We start from the raw sequence: 17,684 nt of genomic DNA, 5'->3' as shown, positions 1-17,684 counted from the left end.
TTCGATACTGCTGCCTATGGGAAAAATGACTAGGAATAATAAACGGCAGAAAACAGTCAAACTATGTGCTCTTCAAACAAGTGTATTTCATGACTATACATAAAAGGTAGAATAATATAATAAGAAAATATCAATTTGCAACATCAAGCTGCACAACGAGCCATTTTTAACATATAATATTCAAGGGAAGTGAATGAGACCGGAAGTCACCAGCCAAAAAGATTCTAATGGCTGCGCCTATTTGTACGTGAAGAATAAGGTCAATAGAGATGTCACAACTTCTTGAAGTAAAACTCAATCTTTATTTTGCTGGGCTACTTTAAAGAAGCTTTGAGTTTCCGGTTGGACACATATTTTTTTCTTAACTGCAAACTCAAAATGTGACTCTCAGGGTTAATTGAATAGCATATACGTTTTCAAAGTGATGCTGAAAATGCCACTAGAGTCATTTGAGCTGGAGTTTGTTTGTAGCAAATAAAACTGCTCCATTCATTCATACACACACACACTTTTGATTATTTAATCCAAAATCCATCCCATATTTTAAAGCTCATAATATCTTTATATCAACTTTCTGTTGACATTTTCACGAATCAAATGGCAAATTGGGAATTTGTCAGAACAACCTTTTTAAGGTGTTAAAAGCTCATAAATGAGCAATTATCCGTATTTGGTTTCTAAAAGATCAGTTTAGCATGACTACTTTAATGTCTCTGGAAGCCACCCACCGTTTCCCACTATCAAAGAGGCACACTTCACAAGTAGATGCCGAGTGGTCCCAGTCTGGAGGCATGTGCCAGTGGGATGAGGTGTGAAATCAGGAAGGTGTTCACTTTAAAGAGCACACCTCCACCTTTGATAGACATCCTGTTTTGTTACCTGCTTAAAAATTCGAGCTCACTTGTAAGGGCACACTTCACATGTCAGTGTGATCCCACAGGAGTTCAGAGAGGCGTTGATGTCCATTCACACACCTAGTACTCAATAAGATTCGCTGTTCTCAGCTTCTCTGATCTTATTGTGAGCTCAAGTCCTTCATCCTGTTCCCGTACTGTAAATATTTCTCAGTCTGAGGGACTGGGTTTATGACCTGTCTTGGACAAGACTTTTATCTTCCTATCTTGATTTCGAAAAGGAAGTGAATTAGTTTGTAAGCATTTTTAATATGTAGTACTGCAGATTTGGGGTTTTGAACTCTCTAGTGCTTACCAAGGCTGCTTTTTTATTTGAGCATATAGTAAGAATAGTGCAATACTGTTACAGTTTTGAATGACTGTTTTTATTTTAATTTGTTCTGAGATGCAATTTATTCTTGTGACAAGCAGTTATTAGTCAGTATTAGTGTCCCATGATTCTTCAGAAATCAGTCTATAGAGTAATATGGTGCACAAGACTTTTATTGTCACTGTTGAAAAGTGTCGTGCTGCTCATGTTTTTGTGGAAATTGTGATACTGCTTTATTTTAATATTAGGAATTGATTTGGAATAATCATAAATGAGTCATTAATTAATTTACTATCACTACTATCAAGTTAATACATCATGCTTAATATTTATTTTGTTATAATAAAAATACTATATTTTTAGTATTTATTTTGTTGAAAAAAATCTTACTGACCCAAACTTTTAGAAAGTTTTATATTAATTATAATATGCCAATTATTAAAACAATTATGTAAAATATCTAACCGTTTTTATTAGGTATTACTAATAGTAGTAGTTAATAAAACGGACAGTTGCAAAATACAGACTCAATATTGATAGCACAGTGTGTACTTTTCACAGCTAGAGGGCGCGTTTTCACATCAAAGACGTGACTGAGTGTTGAATTACAGTCTTCATTACATCAAACAGGACTCCTGTAGAAATCATTTACTTTAATCATGAGCTAAAGTATATTCAAAACGTATTATCATGGTAGTATGAAGCAGATTAAGTCTAAAAACCGTCAAAGTGTGACCACTGAAAGGCTAAATATTTCAAGTGAATTATTAACTTCTGCTGTCTTCATTTGTTTCAAAAACACTGATTTCCTTAAATTTAAAACAGCATCTTTAGAAATCTTTTCTGCTGGAGATACTACTACTTTTCCTTAAAAAAACAACAACAAAAAACATAAATAAATAAATAAATAAAAAAAACCTTACATATACCGTAGGAACGGTATAGCAGAAAAGTTTGACTGTTTTAAAACCTTGACTTTTCCAGACTACAGGTATACCTTGAAAACCATTATCGTTCTACGCCTAATCGTCATTAGCATGTGTCACTTAAAATCTCTAATTTCTTGGGATTTGAACATGTAATGCATGACCCAATTGAATTCAAATGCTTGTTTGATTTAGGCAAAATAGGAAGTGCACCTTCTTTGGTGAGCTAAAAGGAAATTAACTGATACTTGCATTATAAATTGGCATACATTCAGTTACAGTGACCTCACATACTATTGGGACAACATACAAGCTAAACCTAAAAATATTTTAATTCCTTTTTTGGGTACAAAATGTCAAAGTCTGTTGCAATTATTTTGAAGAAACTTATAGTCTAAGTCAATAGCTACAAAGTAAATAAGCTTGCAGGGTAGACACACTTCTCACAGCTCTTTGGTGAGATCACAGGTGTCATCTCATTGCTGCTGTGCTCTATAAAACACACACTTTTCAAACCATGGCATGTGCTGGACTGAGGTGTGCGCTTGGGAAAACCTCACTCACTGTTGTCACCTCTCATTCTCTGCCATCTTCACGTTTTTCAAAGGGCACACTTTAACATGTGCATGCAACTTACATAGGAGACAAATGTGAAGTGTGCCAAAACTTTTGTTGTAAAACTTGTCACCTCTGCTCACTCCAGTTGGATGTCAGTTAGGTGACAGTACGGGACTGGGAACTTGGCTCTTTTCCCATGGGCACACTTTTGTCTATCTTTTTTTTTTTTTTTTTTTTTTTTGTCAGAAGGACAATTGAACCATTTACATTACACTTAGCACTTAGGTGTTTAGTTTGGTACTGTTTCAGTTTCAAATAGTTTAAGCTTGTTTTTGAATATATTCATGTTAGCATACTCTATAGAACATACTTCTTACGGTTGAGTAGTTTATTCCAATTTAAATGTAGTACCTACTGAGTAGTAGGCGATTTCGGACACAGCCAATCTTCTTCTTTAAATGCTAAACAATAGTCTTATAAAATAAAACTAGCAAGAAAGATCGGGTTCTATGTGCAATTGGTGTGTAATGACTAATAATGATAATTATTTGGATGACTTTTTTTTTTGACAGATTTTTATCAACTACAAGCCATTTAGAGAATTGTTGTGCAAGACAGGCTTTCTTCTGCAGAAAGAACAGTCAGTGCTTTCTTAATCAGTTCTGTGGTGTTTATAGATTGTATTTGGCCCTCAGGGGTGTTCCCAGTAACTTAAAAATCGACTGCATTGATAAGGACTGGAGCGTATTCAAGACCTTGTGTTTTCTCAAAGTTGAAGATTAGCTCTGGTTTGCCTTGTTATAGGGTTAAGGTTGTTCTCTGGGCACTGCCATTGTTCGAAATCAGCCCAGACGAGGTTGTTTGGAAAATACGGAAATACGAGAGGGTAGATCCTGCTACACAAGCATCTGTAGTGAGTTATGATGGACAGCAGATGCGTTCCCAATCTCACCACTCAAGGATACTCTGAAATTTCAGGATTAGATTACATAACGATGAGCCGAGTTGATGGAGTTTAAGTGTTTAAGCTTATTAGGAAGAAATGTAGTAAATGCAGAGCTAAAGTCAACATATAGCATTCTCATATCCAAGTGGGACAGGACAAAGTGAGTAGCCAGTAAGATGGTCTTGTCTGTGAACCTGTTAACACTGTGGCCATGTTTCTTAATGGTTAGTTCAACCAAAAATGAAAACTGTTACTATGTAACAATTTACTATGTTACTATGTGTCACGTCACTCAAAACACCTGAGATCTTCATTAGACACAAACTAACATGTTTTAGATGAAATCTGAGAGCTCTCTCATCCTCTATTTATGACACTGGTACTGACTTATTTAGAATCCAGAAAAATGTCAAAAAACATCCTCATGAGACTATACGCCTGTTCACTATTCAATCAGAATATTATCCAGCTGCTCTTTATTACAATAAAAAAACAATCTCAGTTATAACAGAGTTACACTAGTTTTTGTTTTGATTTCCTCGCCGATGTTTTAATCCTCTTTCTGTCTCATGACTGTATTTACATTTTTGAAAATATGATTCATTTACAACAGGAGTGCCCAAACTGTGTCCTGAAGTGCCGATGTCCTGCATAATTTAGCTTCAACTTCCTTCAATACACCTGCCTGAAAGTTTCTGCTATACCTGGAAGAGCTTGATTAGCTGGTTCAGGTGTGTCTGTTTGGGGTTGCAACTAAACTCTGCAGGACACCGGCCCTTTAGGACTCTGTTTGGGCACCTCTAATTTACAACGTTTAATTGAAACATTTAATTTCAGTTTGATTTTTCGTAGTTCAGTAATAAAACAAACAAATTACGTCAAATTAGAAATGATGATCTCTGTGCTAAAGGCATTTGCCCAAACCCTCTCCATCATTCTCATTCTTTTCTCTGGTGGGGTGGCAGGCCAAATCAAAGGTTACAATAGCCGCTTTTCCACTGTCGGGCCAGTGCGAGCCAGGGCTTTAATTGGGCCGGGCCGGGCCAATCGCTGGGAGGTTGAGCAGTGAGGCCGAAATCATGTCACGTTTCCACTGTCGGACTAGTAGCTTGTAGCGCGTCACGCAAACACCACCCCCAGAACGTCCCCCGAATCAAACGTCACACAACCCGCCCACTTCATCGGGAATCAGGCAGATAAAGCACACCATCACATCATCATCAGGAGAGCATTAAAATAAAGACAACCGAAATAAACAATTGATACGTTACTGAACAGCTGTACATTACATGTCTATACGCACAGGCCTGTGTGTTTTCATTCATTATATTCACTTACTCACCGACCGACTGTTGGCATCGTGCATTGAGTGGTCTCTGTGAATAACTCTGTAGAAAATGTAGCCTATTTTATACCATCCTCATTTAGATAGACGCAGTCAAACATTCAGCCCAAATGCTCCGGAGAGACCTGAAACATACTATTTTTTTCCTTATAGGCTATATGACACTTCGATGTTGCATATTATTCTGTGATGTTAAGGAAAGTGTTAAGTATTTTAGCACATAAGAGCAAGTAATAAAATATAGCCTATATTTCGTTGCGCTAAGCAGCTTTTCACTAATAAAGCTCCTCATGTAAATGTCATTCTTAAATTTTACCATGTCATATAAAAGCATAAACACTTGTTTGAGGACACAGAACACATTTTGTGTTTGCAGTTACTTTTTTAAAGCGACGCTGCGCAGGAAAGAAAAAAGGTAGCTTAGTTTCTACTTTTACTCACCCAAAAAATTTCTCTGTTTGCAAGATTTGATTAATATCATCGTATCCAAATACTTTATAAATAATATTTTAAACCTTCTCCGATGTTTGTTGTTTTAAGAAAATATCTAAAATCTTTTTTTTTTTTTTTCATAGAGGCCTTTGTAAAATGAAAGTTTAATATGGCTTTAAAACGGCTTGATTTATGTAGGCTATATACCTAAATTGTTATAGCTAGCTTTTGTTTGTTTTATATTGGTTTATTTATTTTGTGTGATTTTATTAAATCCGATAGGTTATTTGTAATTCTTCAAATTATATTTCAATATAGCTTAGACTATTTTATCAAGAAATGGCACTATTGTTTTGAGTCTACAAAAGTGGACACATAATTTGTAAAATTCTATGTCTTTCTGTTGTATTCATATTGTGTATTATCTCAAAAATAAATAAAGAAAAGAAAAAAAGCCGCTCGCGGCATCAACACAGCTGTGAAGGAAGCGCTCTTTTGCTCGGTCTCACACACACATACAGGCATCTAAACGCGCACAAACACACCTTTAAAGCTTCACAAAATCTCTTGACAACCTTTACTGTCTGCTGTCTTTTATTATTATGTGTCTTAGATTATTATGTGTTATTGAAACATCAAGGAGGACGCTGCATATTATTTTATGCAACAGCCTTACATTTTAAAGGGAAACATAAGGGCGATTATTAGCAAAAAGATCTCAGTCTATAAGGCTAGATTTTTTCTTTCCCTTATTTATTTATTTGTTTATGTGTTTGGCGCATGTACTCGTATGTGATCGGAAAACTAGTGTAATAATGCCAAGCCATCTTTCCCAGACTCGGGGCAAAGTCCGCCTCTCCTTTCACTCTGCCCCGAAGCCCCAGTTGGCCCTCCTTGGCCCAAGGTATTCGGCGGGCCGAAAAGGCCGGCCGCTAGCCCCTAGAAAGCCCTGCTTTGGCCCGATTAGGCCCCGGAAGTGACAGTGGAAACGCGACTGGCCTTGCCTCACCCTGGCTTGCTTGCTTTAGGCGCAATAGTGGAAACTGTAATAGTAATAATAAACTTTGTTTGGCCAGCGAGCCCTAGTTTGGGCATCTCTGCCCAAGATGTATCTGTGCTTGGTTTCAAACAGAAAGAATCTTTAACTGAATGCCATGAATCTTAATTCTCTAACTGAATGCCATGTGCACTAATCTACATATTATCTAATATTACACTATAGATATGTTATATTACATATAATCTACATATTACACAAGATGGCGCCAAAGAGTGAAAAACAGCTGCATGACAGATGAGCATATATGTGGATGTGAACAAATTCACTGACCATCAAGGTATGTCGAACAACTCGGATGAACGTTGTTATTAGTTTTACTAGTTGTTATTTTGAAAAACATACGCTGTAGGGATGTCCAGATCCAATGACGTAATCGGAAATCAGATTACACGGTTTTATAAATATATTATTCTCATTATTTTAACACATCTATAGTTATGCGGCAGCACAGAGTTAGACCTCCTTCTTGACTTTCTTGACATAGAAACAGCAATGTGTGTGGCATGACATCATTTTGTTGCAGAGACGCTATTGGTTAAATTCTGGTAAAGTGGAACACGGAAGCAACTTGAAGCGGAAATCGCAAGTATGCCGTAGAGTCTAGACAGCTGCGGATACGCACATCAATATAGCGTCATTTTTGTAACACTGTACAACAATAATATTTTTACAGTACTATGACGGTTAGGGTAGAGGTAGACATTATTCATTCATTCATTCATTTTCGTTTCGGCTTAGTCCCTTTATTAATCAGGGGTCGCCACAGTGAAATGAACCGGCAACTTATCCAGCATATGTTTTACGCAGCGGATGCCCTTCAAGCTGTAACCCATCTCTGGGAATCATTTATACACACTCATACATTATGGATAATTTAGCCTACTCAATTCACCTGTACCGAATGTCTTTGGACTGTAGGGGAAACCGGAACACCCAGAGGAGACCCACGCAACGCAGGGAGAACATGCAAACTCCACACAGAAATGCCAACTGACCCAGCTGAGGCTCAAACCAGCAACCGTCTTGCTGTGAGGCGAAGGCACTACCTACTGCGCCACTGCGTCGCCCGGGTAGACATTAATAAAATACATTGGATAATTTATTGAGTAATTTAATAAATAACATAAATAATACTCGGTACAACTACTGTTTAATAAATAATATAAATAATTCTTGTTAACTTCGGGCCGCAACCATATCTGATCTAGCAACAACAACAACCGTCTAATAACCACCGTCCAACATCAGTCTAATATGCATGCAAGTTCAAAATCACTTTCATGGACTTATAATCTGCATTTATTTTTACCTGATTATCCCAGCGACTCGCATATGAATCGTTAGGGATTCATTTGTTCCCAAACCCCTCCTTAGCGCGAAGATAATATGCGCTGTTTGGACCGATGACAGCCTGCAACTTGGTCGACACTGACAGCCTTCAGCGCGAGATAATATCCATCTGCCCAGCGTGACTTTATTTGACCGGTGTGTGTGTGGCTTTGTTTTCTGAGTTAGAGGGCGGGGCAGCAGGTTTTAAATCTCCAGGGTGTGTGCGCGCAACTACTTGTGTTACGTGGATACATCATCGCGAAACACCTAATGACTCGTTATCAAGACGACTCGTTTGAAGCACTATGAGTCGACTCTTTTATAGATGAATCAATAGTTTTAAGCACTGTACACTTACAGATTTAGGCTTTAGCTGGATATTTCACTTCACTTAGAGCTGTGTTACACACTACATGGAAGGGCATTTTCAAAAACTCAATGTGGGCTCTTTAACAGAGATGTTGAATGTAAAATAAGATGAATAAATAAAAAGTAAGAAAACGTCCTGGATCTGTTTTTTTTTGCTCTTCTTTACTCTTTACTTTTTATAATTTTTTTAAATAATATAATAGAAGTATTGGACCCGGTTTCGGAAGTAGGAGATCGAGGGCAAAAAAACTGATCTGGCCTTCCAGGGTATTAAGGATGTCCCATCAAAATATCCCAAGATATTTACATATTTTGGCGATCTCCCTTATCTTACCCATTAACTTTAGGTTTTGGAGTCTCTTCTAATGTACCGATGAGTTGATTTGAGTGTGTTTGATTAGTAAGAGGTTGAAAATGTGTACTGTTGGTGTGCTCTAGGGAACAGGGTTGGGAAACACTGTTCTAGAAAGCCATTTGATAATACCAGTTAAAACCGCACTTTATTACTGAAAGCTCATGTTTTCCTTTGTTTAGTTTTTTTAACAATCCCAAAAGTTGACCTTTAACATGAGTGTGATACATGCAGATGCTTAAGGTGTTTCTCCGGGAAGACTGAACAGCTCGCACGTCTGTCATCTATAATGATCCTGTAGGCACACTTCTCAGACAGTTGAGATGTGGTAAGAGTTGTGAATGGAGTGTGCCAGGCCTTTCAAAGCTGAGTCATCCACTTCATTAGACATTCGCCAGAAGGTCTTGTCACCGTGCCAAAATGTTTCTAGATATTGTTCACACCTACGTCTCCTAACTCTCAAAAGAACAGTCAACCAGTTTGACCTGTAACGGCGAAGTGCTCGGGAAAGCCCGCTGTGAACACATTGTTTGTCATCGCTTACTGCTAAACATTGGAGCATTAGCATATGTTTATAAATATGTGGTCGGTGTTGTAATTTCCAGAACAGTGTGCAGCTGAAGGACTATTTTGAAACCTTCAGCATAGCCTTCAAACTGGCTGTTTATTCAGAATTTAACATGTGAAATAAATTAATTAATTGTATCCAGCAGAAGGGCATGATTTGAAAGGCTCATTTAACACAGCGTGGTAATGTTTGTTGGGTATAAACGCCTTTGGTGTAATGACCCTTTTGGCTTATTTGCCTTTTGGACCGGTGGTCTTTGACTTAACTGGGCACACTTCACATGAGGTTGAGAAACTGTTAGAGGTTTATTTGGAGTGTGCCAGGCTTCAGGGTGCGATTTTTCACAGGCTATGGTCTTAATTGAAGGGCACTTAAGGGAAGTGACAGCGTGGGACCTAAGACTGAGTCCTCTTCTCATAGAAGATAGTTGAATCTTTTTTTCCTTCTTCTTTTAGAAGAGATTTGAATTTTAGTGGTTCATAGTTTGTTTCTGTGCTTCAGCATGTGCAGCATTAGCTCGATTACATAACCGTGCCGATGAGAAACATTTGTTTTATTTAAAACTTTGTGGCTGATAAGATAAAAAAAAAGAATAATAATGTTCTTGTACTCAAAGTTATTCTATTTAAATACTGAATTAACAGCAATGAAGTGAAATAAAACAAATATATTTTAAATATTTCTAGTTAACTATTTTTAATTATTATATATTATTTAATATTTATAATTTATAAGATATTAAACTGAGTTTGTTTGACTTTTTTCATCTTTGCTGCCACTTTTGAACAATTTATTGTCCTTGTTCTTGGACAATAATCTTACTGACCCAAATCTTTACAATACTTTCTAATAGGGATGTAACGGATTAAGGTTGATCTGTGATTCGTGTGGATCACAACCCACCGTTCGGAACACATGTCCCCTGTGGATTAATAAAAAAAATATATATATATTTTTTTAATGATTAATCCTAAATTTGTAACGATCGCAGAAAGATCGCCTCTCGCATTGTTCAAATCACATGACATGATTTTATCACACATATGAAAACATTTAGGCTTTCCTGTAAAATATAATGATGACAGAAAAAGTTTTGGTGTGTTATTCGGTATGTAGTGGGTTTCTTAGGTTTATAAAGGTGTTTTCTGTCACGACTTGTTTAGACGTCATTAATGCATTCAGTGTAAGCTGCTCGATTAATCATTTAAAGATCAAGATCTCAACACCCACACAAAAAGTTATAAATGATGGTTATTTGCATATGTTTATTAATCCTTCGAATCGCTGCATTCAAATCTAAAAGTGCAAAAATCAAGAGAAATTCAGTCTTTAGTCTTGGGTTAATTACATATGTTACAAACAGTCAAATAACACAGAGGTACTGGAATAACAGTTTATAGTATAGATAAAACCACTTATGTTTATGGTAAAGATTAATATCACTGTCATATGCATTTAATGACGCTCAAAAATGAAAGTTGTAGGTAGCAATTAAATTGTTTAATTTAAATAATTAACCAGCCATCAAAATATGCCACTGAATAATTCTTCAAAAATTATACATCTAGCAATGAAACTTGAACTTTTATCAGTAAATAACTGAATAATTTATTAATAATGAGACCAAAAATAAAAATGGGTTGTACAAATGATAATGTTAGATTTCTACATTTAGTGTTGTCAGCAACAGAAGTAGTAACAGTGAATTTTTTTCACAATACTGAATATTTTACTATTTATTTTTATTCAGCAGATTATTTCGTCATTTTATCATTTATATATAAATACAGGTTCTAAGTTCTAAGAAACCAAAAGTTTCTTGTAATACAATGTTTTTGTAATAAATGGAAAGCAAATTACCTTTGTCTTCTCCCCTTTTTGGCTGGTCTGAAAAATGGTCCGATCCATGGCTTTAAGAAACCATAATGTGATTGGAACTATAAGATTTGTGATCGGTAAAACCATTACTTTCAAATGTTGATTTGGATGGTTTAGCATAAAGAATAGATTAACCCTAAAACACACATTAATGTTCTGCTTTATTCTAAATAAAATACCTGTAATATAAATATATATTGTAATTAAATCTGTATTTAATCTAATGAGAACATATTGAAGAGCGAAAAAATGAAAAGACATGCTTGATGTTCATCAAATGATGTAATCAAATAAAAACATTTTCATCAAATTAGTTAAAAAGCAGTGTTCACTATTACAAGTCCATGTCTGACAGTGCAGAAATGCAATTTTTTTTCTTTTTTTTTTTTTACTCTTTTTATATTTATCTTGTGTATTTTCACCAAAGATCTCTAATTGAGTGACTTTTCCCATGTAGTGAACTCAAGTCTTTACTTTCCCCTTAGTTTCTGCACTTTATCTATTGATTTGTCCACTGGAGGGCGCCAGAGCAGTTTTAGTACAGTGAATGACTGCAAAAGGAGAATAGCAGAGGTCAGGAACAGGCCCTCATCCCCCCGCTGTCATGTGAACAGTCCAGCGGGCAGCATGTGGTGCTCCTGGATCCCTGTAGACAGATGCAGCTGAATATTCATTGGCTGCAGTGCACTGATTTATTGTTTTTCAAAGACTGAGGAACTATATAAATCTTTTTATTTATTTATATTTATTTAATATGCCCAAAGTAATTTTAGCAGTTCTTGAAGTCTTCCCGTGAACTATATGCAGTAGTAGAGGGTGCTGTGGTCAACAGAGTATGCTGATTGTACTCTGACCTGTGGCAATAAACTGTTGGTCTTGTATATTTACATTCCATTTCCTGTTGGTTCACTGGAATTCTGCAAAAAGCATGGTATCATGTAGGTTTCCATCCATTTAACCCTGTCAGTCTGCAAGGATCAACAAACACTTTTATCAGAACTTTTACTGCTAATGCGTTTTTGCGTATCAGGTATTGCCTAGTCTAACCCTAATCTAGTTTGCATGAATTCTCCTCATACCCACATGCAGTGACTTGATGTTCCAGTGTACTCAGAAAACCAGTCTACATGCATCTCACCACTCTCTTTTTTTTCTTTTTTTCCAGATTCCAGATGAGTTTGATAATGGTAAGTCTTCCACCTTTCTGAAGGCATGTAAGGCACTTTGTTGTTGTTTTTTAAATGATGTGGATTTGTGCTTGCTTTGTTGTTGTTTTTTTATACTTCAGCAAGTAGTATCCTGAAAAAAATGGTTCATCAATAATATATAATGTTATTATCATTTATTCACCCTTGACTTGTTCCAAACAAGTTTGAGTTGTCTATTTTATTTGTTCAAATTTATTTAGATATTTTGAAGAATGTTGAAAACTTGTAATTATTGACATCCATAGTAGGAAAAGCAAATACCATGGAGGTCAATGGTTATCAGTTGCCAACATTTTAAAAAATATCTTTTTTTGTTCAACAGGAGAAAAAAAAACTGGTTTGGAACAACTCAAGGGCGAGTAAATGATGACAGAATAGTTTATTTACTATATAAGAACTATTTCTTTAAGATAGTTTTAGAAATCCATTGGATTTGGCCTGTTTTGAAATTAACCCTACGTCAAGAAACCTTGCAGATGTTCACCTTACTGATTTAACAGTTCAGTCTTTTTAAAAACATTGAATGTGTCTATCTATATATCTCCAGTGCTTAGATGGAAGTTAGCATGACAGCAAGATCTCAATTATGTGCAGCCGTTCAGTCTACAAGCGTGAAATGCTGGTATTCCCTGTGCATTTAAATGCAGAGCATTATTGGTCCCCTTCACAGCAGATGAGGACCCTTCTGGCCTGTTTGTTGTGTGTGTTTGTTCACCTGTCAGGTTAGCAGGGCACATGATGGATTTCTGGTGCCACACAGCACATTTACTCAGTGCCAGCGGGTGTCACCACACTTCACAGCCAAATGTTCCAGGGGGCTGAACCCCAGCTCTTGACCCCTGTATGCATCAATCTCTCAATTACACGGATTGGCCCTATACCAGTGCCATGTCACATGTGCCAATTCACGTTGGCATTTGTTTTGTTGCCCGTTTTCATGCAGCATTGACTCTTAATTGTGTGTTTTTAAATTATGAGGCTTGTGCTTCTTCTTTTTGTCTGTTTTAAGGTAACTGTTCACACAAAAATAGAAATTCAGTCACCATGTAATGTTATAACCATGTGTCATTTCTAACGTGTGTGACTTTTGTTACAACATAAAACATTTTTAAAGAACATTCTGGCCGTTATAACAGATATATTTTACATTTGACATCCATTTATGTCCCTTTGAAGTTTGGAAACTGTTGAATTAATGTGGAAAAACATATACAGGCAAAACAAAATAATATCGTAGCTCCTGACAATGTATTGAGGTCTCATGAAGCATAATGACCATTTTTATTTTTAATAATGTACAATGTATTGCACAGAACAATTGTTTGGCTTCAAAATACCTGAAACACATATTTGCGGGTGTTAACTTTGTTTAATCCACATGCATTTTCCTGGCTCTCATTAATTATTCATTCTTTTTTTTTTATGAATCAACAAAAAAAAAAAAAACAGTGTCTTTATCAATGGTCTTCATAGTATAAATGCTTTTTTTTTTTAAAGCAGCAATCTAATAAATACATTTATTGTACTTAACTACCTAAAAAATATTTATATCTTATTCTGTAATAAATAAATATTATAAACTCTATTTATAACCCTAATGAATATGGAAATAGGCAGGGCTTAATTTGTGCCAGGACACGCGGGATGTGGCACCTATGAAAACTAGTACTGCACCTCATTTTACCAATCCCCCTCCTTAACCGCTCTTCTCCCCCATTCGCTGTTCACTTTCACTTTCTTCCGTGACTCTTCAATCTTCTTCACCTTCATACGCGACAACCCTGCGTTCTTCACTTTTGTCATTATGCCATCCGTCGACCCCACCCCTCGCAATTCACAAATTAAGCACTGGAAATAGGAAATATCTTACAACCCGTCTAGCTGCATGTTACAGTTTAAAAATATTTGACATTAAACCTTATGCAATATACATTACAAATCTTTGATTTGCATATTTTATTAATTGAATTCATCCTTACAGATTTTATCTAAAAAATTTTGTATTAAAGGTTTTGTATAAAGTTTCTAAAAAGATTTTGTATAAAAAGTATTATTGGACCAGTTATTTGTAAAATTTACTTTAAGCTTCACAAAAGGAAACTCATAAAAGTTTGGTACTGTATGAGGATGAGAAAATGATGATTGAATTTTATTTTATTTTTTCTCCTGTGGGTGTGATGTTCCTTTAAAATTGCCTTCCTGTCAGTGACTGTGTTTACATGGACATCAGTAATCAAATTATTTGCCTCATTTGAATAAGACAATATTATGGTAATGTTTACATGAGTTGCTTTTTGAAAGTTAGTTTCATGATCCCGTTTTGTATGTCATAGCACATAATTCGATTAACGTCACTGCATCAGCATGCTATCCACTTTTTCTCTGGAGTTTTATGTAATTTTGCGTGTTTAATTCTTAATTTGTTGCCTTTAACTGCAGTTTGCCACTTTCACTTTCATTCAGGAACATTTTATGCATGCCCCCGGTCGTTTGGGGAGTAAAAATCTGCATATCTCGATGCAGGTATCTGTGGTCCTTCACTGACTCGGTAGGTGCAGAGAATAGTGTCAAACAGCCGTGTGTGTATATCCTGTCACAAAATGCAGCGAAAATCCTACATGACAGTAAGAGTTTGATAGCTGCGTTTACATGTCTGTACTGCACTTCAATAATGCGACTTAAATTGGCATACTCCACATGTCTTAACCTGATTTTTTTTTTAGTTTGATTATGATTTTAATCGAATGAAATTAATAAAGAATCGCTGTTTAAATGGTAGATTCTTAATGCGAGTATTGTCTTAATCATATTAAAATCAGATTATTGATGTCCATGTAAAAATACTCACTGAAATAGCTGGTTTATGCTAACTTCATGTGTTTGTTCGTCTCCAAGCAAATTTATAACGCCATCAACCATAGATACTTCATCTTCAGAGCAGGCATCAGCATTAATAGAGTGAAGGTAGACGCTACATTAAAGCAGACCACCTGCTATTTTCATTTGCCCGCTGATGTTGATTGAGATAGCAGGCAGCTTTCGCATCCTCCACGCGATCGCTCGGTCTCATCATAATTACGTAATTAATTCTACACGTTCCCTGTAGTGTCCTTCTCTTCCCACACCACCTCGATTTATTACCTCCGAGCCTGGAGCACTGCTGTCCAACACTAATGCTCTTATAGCTTTTAATGCCATAACGAAGGGCTATGATTACTTTAGGGACCGAGGTGAAACGCCTACTTCCTCATGGGAGTGGAGAAGCAGGTTTTCGGCCTCCTGGGCCCAGATTCACCCTCCCTAACACAGCAGAAGGCCAGCGTGATGAAGAGTAGACCCTTGATAAGCAGCGTCCTCTGGGAGACGGGACAAGGCACACTTCTTTAAAAAAAAAAACCTTTTCTGCCTTGCCAAGTGACGGCATTCAATGCAGGACGCGTACATGTGCCTCCCGCGTCAGTCCGCCTCATTATCAGGAGCGGCATCACTCAATTTGCACAAGATGGCAACTGGCCAGTCTCTTTCACATGAAGTTATGTTTGTTATGCGACTGCAGAGACTAAAAAAATAAATCTTCCCAGTGTGTTTGTTTGAAACCTTGGAAACTGCTTGCTCGGTTTTATTTGTATAATGTTTGGAATTTAATGACAGATTCACCATTACCTGGGTCTGTTATCTAAAATGACATGTGTAGTCTTGTAGAGTGTTGATTGAGATGTATGTGGAGGAGGAATTGTTTTGCTTGAGCTTAAACGGACAAAGATTTCATAACAACTTACAGCTACATAGTAATCAGGAAATAAAATTAGAAAGCTGTTTAACATGCTCTGGTGTGAAAACTAAAAAGTATACATTTTTAGTTTATTTCCATTATTATACTGCATTGGAAAATGCTACTGATTCAAACTTCTAAGGAAAATTATCTTGAGGCTTTTAAACCTAGAAAAATAACTGAAAATAAGTTTGTCTAATAGATTTTGGTTGGATGTTTGTTTATTTTTGTCTGTTTGGATGTTTTTATCTGTTGACTAGGAGGAAAAATTACAGTGAAAGTGACTAAAAAATACACAAAAGCAAACAAAAAGTGCTCAGGGGCAGCTTAAATAATGTGTTGTTGCTCTGTAGGTAAGGGGTTCATCAAAATAAACAGCAAAAACCAGTTCAAGGCACTCAAAAAATGTGGAAAAATATTAAAAAGCCTTTCTTGACATGGCTATTTCTTATAACTGTGCCTGTTTTAGGAATAGTCGTGTCAATAAAGGCTTTTTAATATTTTTTCCACATTTTTCGAATGCCTTGGACTAATTTTTACTATTTATTTATTACTTTTTATTTATCACTTGCATGTTAAATATGTCAAATATCTGAATGGTAATATACTTATTTTTCTCTCTTTATATAGTATACTCTATGTAGGGTTGTGCGATTAATTAAAATCATATCGAAATCATGATTTAAATGTGTGAATTCCAAATAGCCTTACAGCACAATTTCTTATGATCTATGCATGGCAAAAATATTTGTAGAGTGTGGACATGTTAAAAGTAGACGCAACTACTTCTGATATGTGCTCAAGCAGAACCTCAGAGGCTTACTTGAGTTTGACGGCACACACACACTAAATTATTACTTATTATTATTATTAAATTAACACTTAATTTATTTGTTTTGTCATAGGCCTGTTCTAGAGACAAATTGTTACACTTTTATTAGATTTCTTTCATTTTTTTTCCCTTTTGTCTGTTTTAGAGACATGTTACAGTAGGGCTGGGCGACTTAATCGAAATCGACATTTAAAACCTCTAGTCGATCTAATTTTTCCAGGAAAATTTTATCAATTACTTTCCCAAACTGTTTGTGAAGTCACGTGACCCTGCTCTGTTAAGACTAAATTATACTTCTATTATGATTTATACTTATAATATTATGATATTATACTTCTGCCAAAGGCAATAGTGCAGTCCTGCGCAGCCTTCGCCTTCTCAAAAAAAATGTAATTACATCTCGCACCGACGCCTAGCGCAAGCTTTGTGATTGGTCTGTTTGGTAGCAGGGTGGCGCAGAGAGCCGAGTTTTAGGCAATGTGTGGTTTAATTTATTTGTTCAGCGTTGATGTTCAATAAATAACGATAGATAGTAGATAGTGTGTGTTTACTTTTAATTATTTTAAAATCAAGTAATGCACCCTACATTCAAAAATCTCTCACTTGTGATATGAGAGCATATTTACCGTACAAATACTATGAGGGCAAAAACATCAAATAAATACATAAAATAATCTCTCACTGATCGTAATATAGTTAAAATGTTCAATTAATTGAGATTTCGATTTTAGGCCTAATTGCCCAGCCCTATGTTACATTCATTTTTTTTTCAGCTTAGTCTCTTTATTAAAACGGCAGAATGAACCGACAACTAGCATGTTTTTATGCAGCGGATCCCCTTCCAGCCACAACCCATCTCTGGGAAACACTCACACACACACTCAT

General features: G+C 36.0%; 2 protein-coding genes across 3 annotated transcripts in view; one reads left to right on the top strand and one right to left on the bottom strand.

The window, feature by feature from the left end:
• LOC147833651 (uncharacterized) overlaps positions 1-17,684 on the bottom strand; it is a 734,785-nt gene that overhangs the window by 256,964 nt on the left and 460,137 nt on the right. The window lies entirely within an intron of this gene.
• The window catches only part of timm50 (translocase of inner mitochondrial membrane 50 homolog (S. cerevisiae)), a 52,798-nt gene that overhangs the window by 6,533 nt on the left and 28,581 nt on the right, over positions 1-17,684 (top strand). For both annotated transcript variants that reach the window (XR_015508425.1, NM_200665.2), the window contains 1 exon segment: positions 12,153-12,174. Coding sequence is in view for 1 of the 2 variants with exons in the window: in NM_200665.2 (NP_956959.1) it covers positions 12,153-12,174 (22 nt within the window). In the remaining variant the exon portion in view is untranslated.

This window comes from Danio rerio, chromosome 15, assembly GCF_052040795.2.
Source record: "Danio rerio strain M-AB ecotype USA chromosome 15, GRCz13ab, whole genome shotgun sequence".
Lineage (NCBI taxonomy): Eukaryota > Metazoa > Chordata > Actinopteri > Cypriniformes > Danionidae > Danio > Danio rerio.
Note: the sequence above shows the minus strand (reverse complement) of the source record. Positions and strands in the feature narration are given on the sequence as shown.